General features: G+C 40.3%; 1 protein-coding gene across 12 annotated transcripts in view; it reads left to right on the forward strand.

The window, feature by feature from the left end:
* Positions 1–20487, forward strand: part of PTPRM (protein tyrosine phosphatase receptor type M) — a 1370833-nt gene that overhangs the window by 1154238 nt on the left and 196108 nt on the right. For 7 of the 12 annotated variants that reach the window (XM_030213239.1, XM_030213256.1, XM_030213280.1 and 4 more), the window contains 2 exons: positions 12916–12990; positions 13250–13276. The exons of 3 other annotated variants lie outside the window; for them this stretch is intronic. In XM_030213239.1, the coding sequence (XP_030069099.1) occupies positions 12916–12990; positions 13250–13276 (102 nt within the window). The remainder of the gene's footprint in view (positions 1–12915; positions 12991–13249; positions 13277–20487) is intronic. 2 more of the 12 variants (XM_030213265.1, XM_030213315.1) reach the window with 1 other exon arrangement.

The raw sequence follows: 20487 nt of genomic DNA on the forward strand, positions 1-20487 counted from the left end.
GGAACTCCCTAGGGGTTACTATGGTGATGGGAGTAGTGGAGCTGTTGAAAGACTGATAAGAGTTGTGGATGTTATGAAAACAGATTGACATTGTTCTTATGCATGCACCACTGAGAGAGTGGTCTTTGGTTACCTGAACCCCCACCAGGACCCATGTAGTTGAGGGAGTATCTTTTAGTTTATAGTTTATTTAGACCTTTTATACCGCCCATACTGACATGCAGAGCTAGATGGTGTACAAACCAATATCAAGAAACAAAAAAGAGGAGAGATCGGATTCAATCATCATCTATGCATGGATTTTGAAATGCCCATACTCCGCCCCCTGGCCATGCCCCCTTTTCAACATGTTAACATGTTATAGAATACGCTTAGTGAGTTGTGCGCGTAATTCTTAATTAACGTCCAATTAACAGTGCCGATTAGCTAGATAAACAATTAAGTTACACACATGGTTATAAAATATGCTTTAATTTCTGCGCAGAAATTAAGGCGTGATACATAGAATTACAGGGAATATGTGGTACTCAAAAACTAATGTCAACCAAAGAATTGTTGCCGTCTGCTAATGAATTATAATATTTTATTTTAGGGAGAAAGTAGAAAAAACTAGATTATCATTGCCTAGGGTGGAACTTGAGCTAGAGGATTTTGTAGGTAGAATACCACCTTCAACAGAAGGTATTACTATGGGCAGAAGTTGGACTTGTATTGCTCCTCTGGTTGTTAAATCTTGTTTGTTGAAATATGCCTCCTCAAACTGTCTGTTGAACAGTTGTCCTGCCTATTTGTTGAAAGAGGCACCAGAGGATTTTATTGTTTATTTAAAATAGATTTTAGTGGATCCAAGATGGCGACTAGAGCAGACGCGACTATATGGAGCTCCTCAACACCAGTGAGGCAGCCTGGGTCGGAAACTTTCCCCAGTGTTGGAATGGGGAAAAGGAAAGGGAAACCGAAGCCACTTACCTCCTCAAGTCCTTTGGAAACCTCATCCGCCCGCCAGACTACCCTGGAAAGCTTCCGCAACTTTGGAAGCGGACCATAGCGTCGAGGGAGTTTCACTAAGCCCTCCCTCTTGCACAGTTCCTCCAATACCAGGTAGTAGATACATGCCGACTGGGACACAATGTGTGGAAGCGTCTGAGAGGGAACAGGCTTCTCTTGTTGCGAGAGGAGGACCCGAGGCTGTGTTAACCCTGGGAAGAGAAACTTTAGAGGAAAGACAGGCTTTTCAGCTTACCACCCCTCCTTACACAAAATTCATGAAGGAAGTACATTTTATCTTGTACCGAGAGTAGTAGAAAGAAATTTAAAAAGAAGCCCAAGAGCACAGGGGGCTTGTCATGAGTAAAAGTTGGCCATGAACAAGTAAAACTATGGTGGCATATGTCTTACATAAGGACACAAACTTGAAAAACAAGCATCAGTAGAAAAATCAACAGGAAGAGCCGAAGTTAGCATGCTGTATAGTAAATTAAGAAATTTCAACAGGTCATATGGAATTTTTTGAAGCCACTTAGCATTAGTTGCAGGCTGCAAGCAAGGAGTAAAGAAACTGCACCAAGTTCAGTGAAAGAAAATAAACAAAACTCAGCAGGAATAGAAAATCAAGCGTACAGGTGTACAGGTACCAGAAGTATTCCCAAGAAGCTATGGGTGTAAATGAGTGGAACAATGCCAGAAAATATCCATAGAAGGAAAAACAGCACGAATAGAAATAAAAGGAATAGTGCTCACACAAGACAATACTTGACCTAAATGTTGGCATGTACCAGAAAAGGAAATACATAAAAGAGCCGAAATAAGAGGATAAGCTGCAAAGACAGGAGAAAGAAGTAGGGGACAATTAATACGACTAATAAAGAAATTCAGTACAGTTAACCGCAATACAAGAAGAGTTAACCAGTATAACAGCAGACAGCATACGATACGAAGCATTAGAAAACTAGGCAACAGAAGCCAGAGACATAGTATGAGTAGTATTAATGGTAAGAAGAGAAACAAAGGGTGGAGAGTGAACAACAAAAATAGGAGAACATCAAACAGGTGAAAGAATGAAAAGCAAATTCATCATTTTGGCAAATGCTTCATTATGGAAAAAGTCCAAAATGCACAAAACAGGTGAAGGGCAAAGATCAGATAGATGGTTCCAGGAAGAATCTTCTTCAAGTAAAGCAGATATTGGGGTAAGAGTCCAAATGCAAAATGGTCCAGAATAGACAGGAGTCACGTGGGCATTTGAATCAGATGGTAAGGCCTCCATTTCAACCCTAAATTCTCACATGGGTTGTTGGTTTCTTCACCAGGTTTGAGACGAGGGTTCCTATTGAAGCACCTCCCCTTTGCAGCCGGGCTTACCCTTGCAAGAAGGTGGTCTACTCTGGTTGTCTTAGCCCTCTTGATGACCTTGATTAGGACCCAGTCTCTTGCATTGACCTTTCCAAGCTCAATAAGTTCAGGATCTGTGGACACTACTGATCAATAACAGAAAATGAAAAACAGTCAGAATGGAAAATCTGAGGTAAGAACTCCAGGCAATACTATCATCAGGACCAGGATCTCAACTCAAAGCAGACATGAAAGGGTTAAAAGTGTATAGCAGTTCTTTCACAAATGTTGGAGTAATACAAAATGTAAATCCTCTTTTTTTATCAACAAAACGTTTGCTAGCAAGGCAGTGAGAATAATGACAAAAAATGAAATAAATGAAAAATCTAAGTGGGAAACTTTGCAATCAGATAAACAATTTAGGGCAGACTGGAGCACAGGCAAAACCTAAACAGCTTCATAATGTAAAAGCTCCTTTAGGTACAATGTTCCTGGGAGGGATGTCTCTGAAATCCCAGGTACCTAGGGTACAGCACATACATATGCAGACCTCTATCTTGAGATATAAGAATTAAACACATTTAATATTTCAGTAAACAAACATTTCTGATTTGGGAATTAAAAATTGTAGTGCATTTTAAATATTCCTCTGCTCTGTGAATCAGGGCCCTCGAAACAAAAAGCAGATGGAAGGTATACAAATGCAATTAAATCAGCCGTAATAGGGACAGCCATAAGAGCTGAGTAAGGTTAAAAAAAATCATCAGGACATAATTCCAATGAAGACTAGTACTTGTCGTGGTTTTTACAGAGGCTTTTCCCCAGCCAAGAAGGACCGCCAAACACCCTTATAAGCTGGAGCTACAATTGGTTATGCAGCATTTGGCGTTGCTTAATATCTATCAGAAAGTTTTTTAAAAATTGGATAACAGCGATTTTTTCAAACTTCATCCATTTATATTTTGTCATCATCGAAGGAAGGTAGCGATATTGATTTCCGCTGTTGACTTTGGCTTGTCAAGATTTTTACTAACTGGTCAAAGTTAAGTGAAAGAGGTTGTTCAAATCGCACAGTATAACGACAGCACAAAGAAAGTTACCTCTGTTATTGTGGGGGGGGGGCTTGGATGTGTGATTAAGGAGCATGATGTGGAGTGCTTAAAGGTGTGCAAGACTGGAGGAAGTGAGCTCTGGAAAACCTATGTATGTTTGTTGATAATACATGTACATGTATCAGTAACAAATTAAAGTATAGTTTATTGATTATTGGAGTACATTTGTGATATATGGTTCTTAGTGTTGTACTCTGATATTAAGCAACATTCCCCTGTATTAACAAGATTAAATTTTAACTGTCAGACCTTTGACCATTCTTCTAATTTTTGGAGATCTCTTCTTATGGTTTCTACTCCCTCCAGGGTATCCACTCCACTGGCTATCTTGATGTCATCTGCAAAAGGGCAAACTGTATCGAAAGCTTTGCTGAAATCCAAATAGATTACAGCTAGCGCATGTTCTTTATCCAGTTCTTTGGTCACCCAGTCAAAGAAATCAATCCGATTTGTTTGTCAGGATTTTCCTTTGGTAAAGCTATGTTGTTTTGGATCCTGCAGCCTATTGGATTCTAGAAAGTTAACTATCTTTTCTTTCAGCAGTGACTCCATTATTTTTCCTACCACCGATATGAGACTTACTAAACTATAGTTTCCCACTTCTTCCCTGTCCCCGCTTTTGTGAAGAGGGACCATGTCCACTCGTCATCAATCCCGTGGAACCTCTCCTATCTCTAAAGATCTATTAAATAAATCCTTAAGAGATCCCGCCAGGATTTCTCTGTGTTCCCTCAGTATCCTGGGATGTATCCCATCTGGCCCCCTAGCTTTGTCCACATTCAGATTTTCAAGTTGTTTATGAAGTTTTCTTGCATGAACGGTGCAATATCCACTCCATTCCCAGATTGTGCCTGGGCATACGCTCAAGAGCCCAGGCACAATCCTCCCACAGAAGAGGTTTGACAGGTCCGGGCTTTTTTTCTACAGGAGAAAAGCTCAGACCTGTCAAACGTAAAGATAGTCAGGACCTCTGGATCCCCCCCCCCCCAAACACAAGGGTCTGAAGGTCCAATGGACCCCCAGACCCCTCACCCCTCTCAAACACATACACCCCAACACAAATACATAATACCCTGGTGGACAGTGGGACCCCTGTCAGGTGCCAACCTGACCTCCCCCACCAAAGGCTAGCCCTCGTGGTCTAGCGTTGCCAAACCCCCAACCCTCTCATAACTTAGAAGAAGGAGGAGGGACTAGCATTCCCTCCCTCCTCCTGCAGGCGCCACCTCAAAATGATGGTGCCCTGCCCTGCCTAGTGCATCCCAGGAAAATTTAGAAGTCACAGTTTTTAGAATTTACAAAAATGCAATAGCTAAAGCCAGGAGGGATTATTATGTCAATTGATAGTTAAAAATTCTGTTAAAACTCTTTGCTTGACAAAGGATTTAGCTTCAGTTTCTTCTTTTAGTAAGCAATTACCATCAACATTTGAATTGGCTGTTTCTTTGAAAATAAAATTAAGCATTATAGCTGCAATTACATGAGCCTAGCTCCCCCCCCCCCCCCTTTTACAAAGCTGTGCGGTAATATTTTGAATGAGCTGTGTCGGCATTATCACACCAGCAGCCACTAGCGTGACTTTATAAAGGGGGGGGGGATAAATCAGCAGCTGTAGAGTCTGAGCTAATAAATATAAAATGTATGCAGGATGTCCCAGGAGATTGTGGGCTGAATTTTTTCCAATAAGTTTCTGATATCTACACTTATTTAACTTTTGAATTGTGTGGAATATAAGTTTTTAAATAAATAAATAAAATTGGGACACAGTTCATCTTGGGACCAAAGCGCTGTTCATAGTAATAACACAAGGTTGTTATACCAAGCTCTCCATGTAGTTATAAAGGCAGGGTTCTTGACACTACCGTACCTAAATTTACATAATATTCTTCATGAGACTCACTCAGGTTTTTCTGGTGGATATCGCACAGAAACATTGTTAGATATATTAACATCACATATATGATTCCTTTTTGTTGTTAGCTCTTCTACTCTTCCTTTACAATTCGATTTGTCATCAGCTTTTGACTTAATATGTGTAATGTGGTGTCATGATTTTCTAAGTGATAGTAAGGCTATGGGAAATGTTTTAAATTGGTTCAGAAGATTTCTTTCTCATCGATTTTATACGGTAAAGTGGGCAGGGGAGTTTATAAGCTCTTTGAGAGCAGTTTATGGGATCCCTCAAGGATTCCCACTCTAACAAACTAATGTACTTGGGAAACATTTACCACAGAAGGGAACTGATTTGCATTTCTACACTGATGACATAATAATAGTTCTACCAGTCCCCTTGGAAACTTTAGAACTCTAAAATAAGTTTTGCTCTATATTTGAATTTTTAGCTTTGGTTTAAGTAAGGAAAAAAAAACAAGTTATTTTGGTGGGTGTTCCTATGTCTGTAGTATCAGATGATAAATTGTCCATTCGGGGTAAGGAATTTGTATTAGAATCGTGTTTGAATGTACAGGGGGTCTTCTTGGACTCCACTTTATGGAAAAGCAGGTGAATGCAGTAGAAAGTAAAGTATTAAGATGAAATTATTAAGGTGTATTAGGAAATATTTTCTGAGAGAACATTATAGAATTATTGTTTACATTTTGACTGCTGTAATCTGCTTTACATAAGTATTGCCACACTGGGACAGACCACATGTCCATCAAGCCCAGCATCCTGTTTCCAACAGTGGCCAATCCAGGTCACAAATATCTGGCAAAATCCCAAAAAAGTTCAATACATTTTATGCTGCTTATCTCAGAAATAAGCAGTGGATTTTCCCCCCAAGTCATTTTAATAATGATCTATGGACTTTTCCTTTAGGAAGCTGTCCAACCCTTTTTTAAACCCCACTAAGCTAACCACCTTTACCACATTCTCTGGCAATGAATCCCAGAGTTTAATTAAACATTGAGAGAAGGTTAATTGCATGTTGAGATGTTCTGAGAAATTATTGTAGAATACTGTGGCTTGATTTATTTATAATGCACACAGGTGGCAATAAGAACTCATATTCAATTTAAGTTGTGTATTTAATTTTTTAGACTTTAATAGGTGTGGCACCTAGTTATATGCTGTCCTTAATAGTTCAGCCTTCTGTAAATAGAATCTTGCAGTTATCAAGCCATATCAAATACTGAATCATGGGATATCATCTAAGAGAATGTTGTCTTTGCTGTATTTCTTAAAATGTTGATTTAAAATATTATATAAATAAGTTATTTTTAAGAGGAGACTTGTGGTGGGTGGTATCCCAGCTAATGCCAGAGTGCAGAACAAACACCTCCTTATCCTGATTCACCTCTTGATTTCTGTTTCATTCATTGAAGCTGGTGATAATGCAATCTCGAATGCCTGTTATAAAGGACGAATTACATTTCCTTAATTTTCCTAGCTGTTAATGCCTTATTTAACAGTTAGGGGGGAAGTTATCAATGTTGGGCTACCATTAAGTTGGGTTATTTTACCACAAGTCATGCTATTTTAGCACAGGGTCTCATTGCATAAAATGGGATCCTGTACTAAAATAGTATTTCTTGTGGTAAAATAACCCGTCTTAATGGTAGACCGTTTGATAACTTCCTTCCGTTAATGTTTCTGTCCAGTGACATGGATAGTCACTCTGTCAAACCATTGTGGTTGATAGTCAAAGCATTTTTTGTAGGTAATTTCAGAAGTGCTGATCTTAAATTCCTCTCCTTCCCCCACTCAAATGATTAAATTTTAACTGGACAACTCATTTTCTAATTAAAATTTAACTGGTAATATTATGAAGAACAATGGGTGCTATCGGAGCATGTGTTAAAAATAACCAGATAATGCCAAAATTCAGTGCTAACAGATTATCTTTATTTTTAAACATTTAAAGTAAATTGAATAAGAATAAAGGATTAATATAGAAAAGAAAAAAAATTACAGGAAGAACAATCATATCTAGACAACAGAACTAAGGGCTCTGTTTACTAAGGTGCACTAGCGTTTTTAGTGCATGCACAAAATTAGCGCGCGCTGTGTAGGTGCCCATAGGAATATTATGGGCGCTTAAACAGTTAGCGCACGCTAATGGTTAGCACACAGTAAAATCACTAATGCGCCTCTAGCGTGGCTTAGTAAACGGGGCCCTAAGTCAAATTAACCCTATATAGTCCACAAATGGAAGGAGTCAGAAATCCATATCTCTGAGGAATAGGGAATTTAAAAGGAAACTATTATTAAAATTACAGTAAGCTGAATGACAGCACGTTACGGCTCAGACATATTGAGATGAATCAGTCTCTTATTTTAGCAGAACCTTTACCTTCCAAGAAAAACTGCAATTGAGAAACATCATCCTATATAATAATTCTCACCCCCAACAGGATGTGCTTGGGACCGTGCCTGCCGGAAGTGGTCTGCTAGGCAGGCAGGCACTGACCTCAGTGACATCAGTGACAGACAATTTGGCAAAGCAAAACAATCTGAGTGCTGGCCATTAGGACACAGGGTTGATAGGAGAGTTTTAAAAGACTGAAGGAACCGAAAGTGTTAAATGGGGGGAGGGAGGGAGTTCTGAACGACTGAAAGACATGAACATTTGGGACAGGAAAACAATCTGAATGCTGGCCATTAGGACACAGGGTAGATAGGAGAGTTTTAAAAGACTGAAGGAACCAAAAGTGTTGGGGGGGGGGGGGGGGGCAAGTTCTGAATGAATGAAAGAAATGAAAATTTACGAGAGGAACACAATCTGAATGCCGGGCATTTGTACACAGGGTAGATAGGACACTTTTTAAAAAAAATGAAGGATGTGAAAGTATTACATCTTGGGGGAGGGGTGAGGAGGAAAGCGGTGGGGTATCCGGATACTGGGCGTTAGGGCAACGGGGGTACATAGACTTTTGAAAGCCTTAAGGAACCCAAAGTGTGGGAAGGAGGAGGAAAAGGAGGGGAAGGAACGGGGTGAGGGGCATTAGGAACAGGGGAGGGGGCCCTCATTCTCACACACTCTCATTCTCACACACACACTGTCACACAGACAGTCTCACTCTGTCACACACCCGCACATTCACTCTGGCTCTCTCTCTCCAACATACACACTCCCAGGAAAACCTTGCTAGCGCCCGTTTCATTCATTCCAGAAACGGGCCCTTTTTACTAGTAAAATATATATTGATGATTGTCAAAGTAAATAACACATTTACATGGCTTTCTCAACTGAAACCTAGCACCGATATCAACCACTCATTGTCAAAGGGAAAGGAATTGCTTGCGTCTGGATTGAGTGGACCTCGCCACATCTTTAGACTTAAAATAATGACGTAATAAAGCTTCTTTATCTTGATAGAAAACAAATGTAACACACAAGGTAGTCCTCATGGTAACCTCCTCCTGTGATTCTTCCAAGATGCTAGTCAAATCCAAAGTATCTGAAGACACTTCCACCATAGATGATTCTCTAACTGACATTGATTTCTCCTTTGGAAACCCTCCGGGGAATATTTAAATACCTCCTGTAAATATTTGTAGAAAACCTCATTAGGCGTCATTGTAATTAACTGAGGAAAATTCAACAAGCGCAAGTTCAATTGCTTTGTATAATTTTCAAAGTTCTCCAATTTTCTCTGAAACAGTAAATGATCTTGTGTTAAAATAAATCTGTTTTAACTGTTGAACCTGGCATGTCATATCTTTAAAGTCCCCCTCATGGATTTTTAAAGCATCTTCTACTTTTTGAATCCTTGACTGCATTTTCACCAATGGTAGGCAGCACTGAAGCACATACCTTGTGTACAGAATCCAGAGCTGACCAAATAGAGTCCAACGTTACCTCAGCAGGTGAAAGGGCGACAAAGCATTTCCCTGAATCATCCTGAAATCTTCCTGATACAGCTGAGACTGATACCTGGCTTCCTGGTGGCAGAAATCCTGAATTGGAGGGCAACCCCGTCCCTCCAATGGAAGCAATGGTAGGCCAGCCGCTATATGCATCTCAGAGGTTGCCATAGATTGAGGAGCAGGAGGATTAGCTGGGCCAACCAGACTGAGTGTAGTATTGCTCTCCAGCATAGGGCTCTTCCTTACACCCTGCTCTGTGATAACGCCCGACACGACATTCTGGCACGCGAAATGAAGAATCTCCATCTGCCGAAGAGAAGGAGAAGACAAGCTGGAGGGTGCTTGAGGCACCCCCTTACGTTTAGACATTGAAGAAACAAGGTAAGGCACTCCAAAGCACTAAAATAAGGAACAAGATGGAGCTCAGTCAGCAGTGTCCTTGCTGGCAGTTATCTTAGCCTCATCAAGGCTGTCTTAAACCTAACTGGATAATTTATATGGTCCAACATAGCCAGATGGATCAACTGAATATCTGGTTAAAGACACTGCTGCTATTTTGCAAGTAGAATCTGCAACAAGTATATGAAATTGACTTAGTAGAATGGGAAGAGATTATGGATTTAGCTTATGTCTTTTTCAGTACTAGCTCAACTGAATTTCATTCAAGGATAGTGAGTCATTTCCTGTCCCCAGAGGGCTTACAATCTTAGTATGCACCTGAGGCAACGGAGGGTTACGTGGCTTGCCCAAGATCACAAGGAGAAGGTAGTAGGATTGGAATTCTGGCTTCCCTGGTTCTCTGCTCATTGCTCTCACCATTAGGCTGCTACTCCTCTCCAGTGATGTCATCCTGTTTAGCGTGCATCCCTGATCCCTGCTACATCTAGTAGATGGTGGCCAAGCTTAAGACACTAGACAAAGCAATGAGCCACAATAGCAAAGAAAATAATCTGTCTGCACATCATACCAATGAGGGCAAAGGATCAGAGCAGACAGTAAGTAACAGTGGGAAATGGCAAACTTTTGTGTGAGAGGCACTAGCACAACCACAATCATAGACACTCTTTTACTCTGTTTCTCTAATTCTCCCGCACAAATTCAGTGAGTGTATATATACTGTTTGTGGAACACACTGAACAAGAATACCGATTTGGGTAACTGTATGACCACTGATTAGTGACCCACTGAACCAAGCCATAGTGAATGCAAAGTAAAGAAATCACTGGAAAAAGTTGTATTTTGCCCCCCCCCCCCTCCAAAGCTACTCAGCAGATGTTTATCTCTACGCTGTCTACTTCACACGCTAAACATGTAGATCCATGTGACTATTGACCAGTGATGAACAGAGGCAGTGCACAACAGAGTTAGGTCTACGATGCACCTGAGGCTAGTGCTCAATCACTGACTGCAAAATTTCTTCCCTCCTCTTCTCCCTCCTTGCACACTAAAATGCTAGGCATGTGTTACAAATTTATAGTTCCAGACGTGCCTAGAAAATAGTTATGTGACATATTTTCAATCACCAAAGCCATTAACCAACACATAATTTACTAGAAAAAATATTTTTCGTAATATATTTCAAGTTCATGGTGCGTCCGCACCTTGAGTATTGCATTCAGTTCTGGTTGCCGTATCTCACAAAAGATATAGCAGAATTAGAAAAGGTTCAAAGAAGAGCGACCAAAATGATAAAGGGGATGGAACTCCTATTGTATGAGGAAAGGCTAAAGAGGTCAGGGCTTGGAAAAGAGATGGATGAAGGAAGATATTATTGAGGTCTGCAAAATCCTGAGTGATGTAGAACGAGTAGAAGAAAATTGATTTTTTACTCATTCCAAAAGTACAAAGACTAGGGGACACTCAAGGAAGTTACATGGAAATACTTTTAAAACAAATTGGAGGAAATATTTTTTCACTCAACGAATAGTTAAGCTCTGGAACTCTTTGCTGGAGGATGTGGTAACAGCTGTTAGCATATCTGGGTTTAAAAAAAGGTTTGGACAAATTCCTGGAGGAAAAGTCCACAGCCTGCTATTTTTATTTTAGTTACATTTGTACCCCGCGCTTTCCCACTCATGGCAGGCTCAATGCGGCTTACATGGGGCAATGGAGAGTTAAGTGACTTGCCCAGAGTCACAAGGAGCTGCCTGTGCCTGAAGTGGGAATTGAACTCAGTCCCTCAAGACCAAAGTCCACCACCCTAACCACTAGGCCACTCCTCCACTATTGAGATAGACATGGAAAGCAACTGCTTGCCCTGGGGTTTGTAATATGGCGTGTTGCCACAATCTGGGTTTCTGCCAGGTATTTGTGACCTGGCTTGGCCACTATTTGGAAAACAGGATACTGGGCTAGATGGACTACTGGTCTGACCCAGTATGGCTACTCATATGTTCTTATGAAAAACGCCACTAAAGTTTATCAGATGTGTGGGAAAAGCACCGAATCAAGTTTGGTGAATGTCCCCTGCGATCCTGAGGAAAATCTGAACATTCTGACTTACCCCAGTTGGACTAGACTCTGCCTGGTTTGAGTTTGACTGGAAGTGTTTGTGTATCTCCAATTTTTAAAAAATGTTCAGATGAACCAGTTATGTTTCAGGGTGGTCATTATGCTCCTCTCAATTCAGTTTGTTGGCTATTCCTTTTCCATCCGAAGTCTGGCCTGATCAAACTTGTAGCTATCACGGGAAAGAGATTCAAACATCACAGAAGGATGAACAGATCACACCAGTGGAGTTGGCCACAAAACATGGGACTCGTCAGAAATCTTAGTCTGCAGAAGTTTATTGAAGAACCTCAGCTTGGATTGTGTTTCAGCAGCTTGCCTGTGTCAGAGGTCTATTAATACATAAAAACACATGAATCAACAAGCATATTAAAAACAACTTTATTCAAATTCTTAAAAAACAAATTAAAATCATACACACAAAAATCAAATAAAATGACACCACAGTAAAACTTAAAATGAGAGACACATTGAAAAATGTTCACATAAACCGCGAATATCTCCTGAGCACAATTTAAACAGGGTAAAATAGTCACTGTCTTACAGTGCCTTAAATTTAAAAAATAAAAGGAATAAAGAAGAGGTCACAAGAAGCAATAATTCAAATGAGTAAACCATGAAGACCGCATGACTTACATAAAACTTGTTAATTGTTATTGAACTACAGTGGTCATTAGCACTCAGCATCTTTTTCTTTTTGACTTTTCTTGACTCTACATTGTGAATTTCTTATGTTAATGAATTTATTGTACATCACTTTGCAGTGTTTGTGAAGAAAAGGTGGTTTATCAAGTTTCATAAACATTACACTTCTACTTATCATGTCTATAGTACTACTAGACATACACAACACTGTATACAAACACACAAGATGAATAGGACAAGTAAGGGATTAGGGAGATATTTATTATGGGAGAGATTAAAACAACATGGATATTGAGCGGGTGAATAAGGGGTTAGGATTTAAAAGCATAAACATTAAACCTCTGGCCAAATGCTGTTAGCTCCCAAAATCCTTTGGTGAATCAAAGGTAGTCCACTTAGGCTTGTTGGCTCTCTCCTGAAAACTTGTGCAACTGTAACCCATTAATCAGTGTTTACTAGTACAGTGGCAAATACGTCAAACGTCTCTGACTCATTTCTCTCATAATTGCAGCTGTATCTTCCCCATCATCATTCACAATGAAAACTAACACATTGAGCACAACGGTACCCAATTCCTACTACCCAGGTAAGGACGGAGGGGGGGGCCTTTTGTTGATTATTTCATCTCTTCATCACCATTTAGATATTAAATTTGTCCTCATCTCCAGTTGCAACATTATTATTGCTCGCAGTCTGAAGGAACCACACAATTGTTGCATGTTTTTGACCAGATGCTGCTTGTAGTTATCTACAGGAAAAAAAACAAAATGGGGAGCATTGTCGGTCATTTACTCTTCTTTCTCTTTTCACTTCTTCTGCACTGACCTGCTTATGATGTATGACAGATCCATTTGTGCCAACTGCAATTTTAGGTGAGAACATTTCCCTTTATCAAAGTTTCTTACAGAAATGACTTAGGAAGATCGCATGAGATGTAGTAACTTAGGAGTTTTCATTCTTTCTTCCATTATTATAGTTGAAGGGATCGCCCTTTTTTTCTGAAGCAGGGCTCCTCAACCCAGTCCTTGGGACATGCTCAGCCAGTGTGGTTTTCAGAATATCCACAGTGAATATGCATGAAATAGATTTCCATTCAACAGAAGCTGTCCATGCATGTCTCTCTTATGTATATTCATTCTGGATATCCTGAGAACCTAACTAGCTGGATGTGTCCCCAGATGTATGCTGTTTAGAGTTGTCTAAGAGATCCTCCCCCAGCCCTCCTTCACCCTCACCTGAGTCAGGGGCCCTTCTACTAAGCTGTGTTAAGCAGCTAACATGGGGCTTTCAGCATGGTAGTTGGGAATGCAGGCTCATGGTACTGTGTACTGTACTAAAAAAGGAACCGTTGTATTAAAAAAAAACAACCTGCGTTAGCTGACTAATGTGGTAATGGATGGGATCTGGGCAGGATATGGGTGAGCAGAGATATGGCTGGGTCAGTACTTGCGTGCTACTTCAAGAGGAAGCAGTAGGTGCAGCTGTACTACCAGCAGTCCGGTAATGCAGTACACTGTTGCAGGCTGTGCAGCAATGATACCCCAAACCCACCCATGGGCCTTCCCAAGACCCTCTGACACAAGTCTGACCCCCGTTGGGCCTTCCCAACTCTCTGAACCAAAATCCCACCCCCATGAAGAGGCCAAATCCGTGCTTAAAACCCCTATCCTCCACCAACCTCTATCCCCCCCCTCGGAACTTACCTAAGGGTCAGCTTTGGTGCTTCAGTGGTCCCAGGAAGCAGTGAGAGTTCTACTAGGGGTCAGTGCTACCATTTTGATTCCCAGCACCAACCCAGGAAGCAGCAGGTGGGAATTGCCGCCATCTGGTACCACTAAGGTACCAATGTTAACCCCCGGATAAGTCTTGAAGGAACAGGGGGTGGGGCGAAGGATAGGTCTCAGAAGAGGGTGTAGTTTGGATTTTGGATCGGGGTGTCAGGAAGGTCCATCTAGTTTCAAACGTGTGGGGATGTTGTTGAGATAAGGGAGATTGGAAATCACAGGGAGAAGTATCGGTGGGGGGGGGGGGGGGGGGGAGTGTGCACTGGCACAGCTGTGCTCTGGTTTCCTTCTTCCTTTTGGTTGACTGGGCTTATACCACATTACCTGCTGTGGCAGACAGTGTGGCCATCTGTACTATCCAGCTCTGCAAATATCATGGTGCCTCTGCACTGTCAGCCCTGTGCAGTAAATGCAGGGCAAATGCAGGATATGCCTCCTGCATATACCATGCAGGCTTTGCATTTATTGCACATCATTTTTTGTGCAAATCTTACCACACTTTAGTAAAAGAGACCCTCACTTTGCAAAGTAGAAGTAAAACTGGTATAGTATCCAGTTAGGGAAGAATGGTTTATACATGTTTAGAGCACCACTGATGTTCTTAGAAAAACCAAGAAATTCTCAGTTATCATGGGTTCTCTTTTCCATCTTTTAAGATCTCTAATGACATTTTTATCATATGAGTTAAATTAGTTTCTTGACTAAGAACTGCAACAATTAAAATCTATTATCTCAGCTATCTTAAGCTTTGTGTAAGTGATATTATACTACAATACAATGTCAGCTTAGTACTTTGCTCTGAAAAGGCTCCTAAGTACTGTACATTACAGCCAATAAACACAAGTGCAGTTTATTAATGCTTTAATTTATAGATCCATTATTTTGATATCTGCCAGATGTTATATGCTGGAACAGTAAAGCTTGTGACAAAAAAAAAAGCATTTTAACCAGAAAACATTGCCACTGTGAATTAATAATAGAGAAAAAGAAATATTTTCATGTTACATAATAAAACAATGCCCACCTGATGTGGTAATCTGTTTTCAGTGTATTAGTAGCTGATTTTTATTTTGTTTGCCTTAAGACCATGACCAAAAAAGAACGCAGATTTCCTTCCAAGTGGCCAATGATGATTACACTCTAACATTAATGAGTGCTAAACTAGAATTTTTCCAGGCTTAAGTCTTGCCTTCCAGAGGGTTTCTGTCATGTTGTATCTGTGACAAAAAGAAATCTGTTCAGGAACAAGACTTTCTTCTTTACAACTTGTCAAAAGTTGCTTCCTGAAAACTGTTTGAAAGCAGTGAATAGTTTGGTGCCTTTGTCTTACCCTTGATCATTTCTAGCTTTTACCTTGTTTGGGTGATAATTTAGCCGTAGTAGAAGCTGGTGAAGTTACTGGTAGCAGTAGTTGTGAAACCAAATTCATAATACAGCTTTAAGCATTCTGACAAGCAAGAAGAAAGCTAGTGATAGCCACTGTCACTATGTCATCTCTGTGCAAATGGAACTTGAACCTTTTATGGTCTGAGATTTTCAAAGATTCTAGACTTTGTGGCATGCCTCGCTTTTCGTTCAGTAGGTTGTGGCATTGTTTCATGGAATAAAATTTTGAGATTCAGTAGTAAGATAGGAATAAGCTGATTCAATGAATCCAGTCATTTGTGTGTGAGAGAGAGAGAGTGGGGTGGGGGGGGGGTCACTGTTTTGCTGTTACCTAGCAATAGTGTTGCTGAGATGGTTTGCCGGGCTTCTGTGATGAGAAGTAATCATTTGTACAAATGGCTTGCCTGGTGTAAGTACCTATCACCTCTATGTATGTGAGGGTGAGGTAAAGAATTTCTGGGAGCATTTTCATAATAATCCTATACTACTGCTGCTTTCGAAAATAAATTTATAATGGGCTAATTCTAACTGAACGCCTTCTCTTAGAATCCATCAGTAATTTTTAAAATCATTTTTCATTTTAATTGAGGTAATGGGAAACCCTTGACTACTTGTGGATGCCATTTTATAATTGTTTTCAAATGTGAAAGTATATGACCTAGCTTTTACTGCACATTCTACCTGTGCCACATTACCTACTGAAAGTCAGCATGGCTTTGATTAATCATTATTTTCAGCTGGGATGTGCTCGGTTTGTGCCAAAGGGGTTGCAACATACATAGCACCTACAGAAAGGTAGAGAGAGAGCTCTGAAACACAGCACACTGGCATTTAATTCTAATTCCTTAGAATTAGTTTATTTATAACAAAGCAATAGGTTACAACTTTTCTGAGGCACAACATGAACTCTTTACACTACCAAGAACAGTTATGGATGACCCTTTTAACTCTTTGGGAAGCACATAGTACCAAAATGTTGATAGAAACACAAATTAATCCCCTGTTTACAAATCTGCGCTAGCAGCCGCTAGTGCAGTAATGATGAGACAGCCCATTCACTCTGGTATTGCCGCGTGGCTTTGTAAACAGTGGGGTTAGGTCAGATAAGAAGCAGTTTTGACTCTGTTCACCTTTAACAGTGCTAAGGATCTGATTCAGTATGCTTTTTGTTCTATAGACACAGAATGGGAGAAAAGTCTTAATAAATCAAGCTCTAAGAAACCAGTTTTGAAAACTGATTAAGCCACATTGAGCCTACATCTTGTGGGAAAATATGGGGTATAAATGTATTAAATAAATAAATAACATTATTCTGAAACTGCATGAAATGAGTAAAACTAGACTCTTCCTTGAATTTAATTACTTAGAATGAGATAAGCGCAAAAATATCAACCCACAATTATCATACTTCACTTTTTTATTTGTAGACTTAAGAACCTGATGCTTCAAGGTCTTTCCCCATAAAGACAGAATGGGGGGAAAGCTCTAACAAATCAGTGCCTAAATTATTTAGATGTCTAGAATCCTTATTTATAGAGCAAAGCAACCACACTCCTCTACTAGAGCAAAGCAAGAACTTTCTTTCCTGAAGCAAATCTCTGCTATATTGTGTAAGCTAACTAGGGTCAAGCTTTTGTAGTGCTTAAATTGAAAAGATGCTAAGATTGGTTCTGTAAAGGACATATTGAATAGTTCAAAGAGAGAGAAAATTCATACAGTCATAGAAAAGCTCAGCACTCACATGAATGGAGCAGCCTGCAGGAATGTGTAGAATAGATTAGTTGTATGCTCCTAATTTTGAAAGATGGCCTCTGAGAAAATTTACTAAGGTTGAGTGCCTAAATTAGTGCTCAATATTTCACTAAACCCTTACACTTAGCAGTCTAGCGCTGATTTTCAACACTAGACAACTAAAATGATCATACATTAAATTAGGTTCATAATTCTACGCAAATGAATTGCAGGCCAAAAGTTAGAAGCATAACTTTTCAGCTCCTAAATTTACATGAATTTTTAGCTAAAAACATGGGGGGGGGGGGGTGGTAGTTACTGACATATGTTAAAAGAAATCATGTGTTAATCCACAGTAGTGTAAATCACTGCAAGCTGCATAGTAATGAGAAGCAAATTACCTCACTATGCAAATCAAATAACCCAGCTTGTGTTCAACTCTATGAGCTGCATTTTCATGGAAAAATGATGCCATCTCAAAGCTAGGTATAATATTTTCCTGCCCAGGAGCATCAAGCCAGTAGAGTACTCAATATAATAAAAGATTGCTCCCTCCCCCCCCCCCCACCATCTACCTAATGACCCCCCACCCCCCAGTTCTACCTCAGTCAATTCCTGGTGGTCTAGGGGGGTCCAGGGCAGGAGCCTCTGCTGGGTTCAAAATGGCACTGGAAACCTCTAGAGATAATCTTGCAGTACAACTGCTAGGAAGTCAAATTTCCTTATAAGGGCAAAAGGTTGCCAGCACTTTTTGAACCCAGTGCTGGGAGGGTGACTTGGGATCGCTTCTGTCCCAGAAACCCTAGACCACAAAGATGTATATGTTGGAAAAAAGGCGGGAGGCTTAAGAGGTTTGCTTGGAAAAGAGACAGCTGGGGGGGGGGGGGATATGATAGAGACCTACGAAATTCTGAGTGGTGTAGAATAGGTAAATATGAATTGGTTGATTGTTCTTTCAAAAAGTACAAAGGCTAGGGGACACTCAATGACGTTACATCCAAATACTTTTAAAACAAATAAGAGGAAACACTTTTTCACTCAACGAATTAAGCTCTGGAACTTGTTACCAGAGGATGTGGTAACAGCGGTTAGCGAATATGGGTTTAAAAAAAGTGTGGACATGTTCCTGGAGGAAAAGTCCATAATCAGCTATTGAGACAGAAATGAGGAAAACCATTGCTGTCCCTGGGATTGGTAGCATGGAATCTTGCTATTATTTGGGATTCTGCCAGGTATTTGTGACCTGGATTGCTACTGTTGGAAGCAAGATACTGGGCTAGATGAACAATCAGTGTTCTCCAGTATGGCTATTCTTATTTTCTTATGGTCTTATGAGAGCGGAGATATGATAAAGACATTTAATATCTCCATGGCATAAATGCATAGGAGGTGAGTTTCTTTCAATTGAAAGGAAGTTCTGGAATGAGGGGCATAGGATGAAGGTGAAAGGGGAGTAAGAACCTGAGAAAATACTTCTTCACGAAAAGGGTAGCAAATTTGTGGAACGGCCTCATGGTGGAGATGAGAACTGTATCTGAATTCAGGAAAGTCTGTGATAAGTACATAGAATCTCTAAGGTTGAGAAAGGGATTGTGGAAAGGGTAGATGGCATGGGTGGGCAGACTGGAAAGGCCATATGGTCTTTATCGGCTTTCATTTTTTTTCTCTGTTTCTATGAGGTAGGTCTGGGAGGTCTTCAGGGAGGATTTGGAGGGGCCTATGGGGATGGGGAACAAAATGAACAGCTCTTCTGATAAACAAAAACATACTGGGTGAGCATAATTTCAATAATGAAATTAAATTTGTATATATTAGTGCCCCCTCCCTCTTTTATGTATGTACGTAAGTATTGCCACACTGGGACAGACCAAAGATCCGTCATGCCCAGCATACTGTTTCCAAAAGTGGCCAATCCAAGTTACAAGTACCTGGCAAGATCCCAAACCAATACAATAAATTTTATGCTGCTTATCCTAGAAATAAGCAGTGGATTTCCCCCAAGTCCATTTTAATAATGGCTTATGGACTTTTCTTTTAGGAAGCTATCCAAACCTTTTAAAACCCCGCTAAGCTAACTACTATTAACACATTCTCTAGCAACGAATTCCAGAGTTTAATTACACGTTGAATGAAAAAATATTTTCTCCGGTTCATTTTAAATGTACTACTTTGTAACTTCATTGCGTGCTCCCTAGTACAAGTATTTTTATATACCTTTATTAGGGATGAACAATACACTTACAGGCTCATTTGTGAAACAGAAAAACATCCAAAAAGTGGCACAAAGCAGCAGATGGATGGGAGGGTTTTGCCACAACGTCCAATCGCTATTTTTGAAACCTGTTTTTAAGACAGTTTTCTATGCAGTTTGTATATAGTGCATTAAAATCACAAGGGGGCATATCGATGGTGGGATTTGGATGTTCCCAAAACTTGAACATTTTGCTGCCATAATGAAACAAAGCAAAAACATCCAGTACTAAAAGTTAGACGTTTTGGTATAGATCTGTTTCAATCACAACTAAGTCACAAAAAAGGTGCCCTAAATGACCAAATGACCACTGAAGGGATTAAGGAATGAGGCCCCCCCCCCTTACTCTTCAGTGGTCAGTGACCCCCTCTCACCCTCCAAAGATGTGAAAGAAACAGTAAATACCAACCTCTATGACAGCTTCAGATGTTATGGCCAGGCCAATTAGAATAACAAGAATGTCCCTGGAGTAGCCTAATGGCCTGTGCCATGCACTATAGAGAACATATCACACTCTAACTGTTATACTTGTGGTAAAAATTGTGAGTCATCCAAACCCCACCAAAAACCTACTGTGCCCACATATAGGTGACACCTGCAGCCATAAGGGCTATTGTAATGGTGTACAGTTGGGTACAGTAGGTTTTTGATGGGTTTTGGGGGGGCTCCCCATACAATATAAGGGAGTAAGGTGAGATGTGTACCTGAGACCTTTTATATGAAGTCTACTGCAGCACCCCCTAGGGTGTCCCATTACTCTGCTGGGATGTCTGTATGGCCAGTCTAGTAAGACTGCTGGCCCCCAATGGCTTGTTTTTGTGTGTTTTTTTTTCCCTTGGACTTTTTATTTTCAAAAATGGTCCAAAAGGATAGTCACGCAGAGCACAAAACTAGCAAATGGCCATTTTTGAAACAAAAGGATAGACGTTTT

The sequence above is a fragment of the Microcaecilia unicolor genome, chromosome 1 (genome assembly GCF_901765095.1).
Source record: "Microcaecilia unicolor chromosome 1, aMicUni1.1, whole genome shotgun sequence".
Classification (NCBI taxonomy): domain Eukaryota; kingdom Metazoa; phylum Chordata; class Amphibia; order Gymnophiona; family Siphonopidae; genus Microcaecilia; species Microcaecilia unicolor.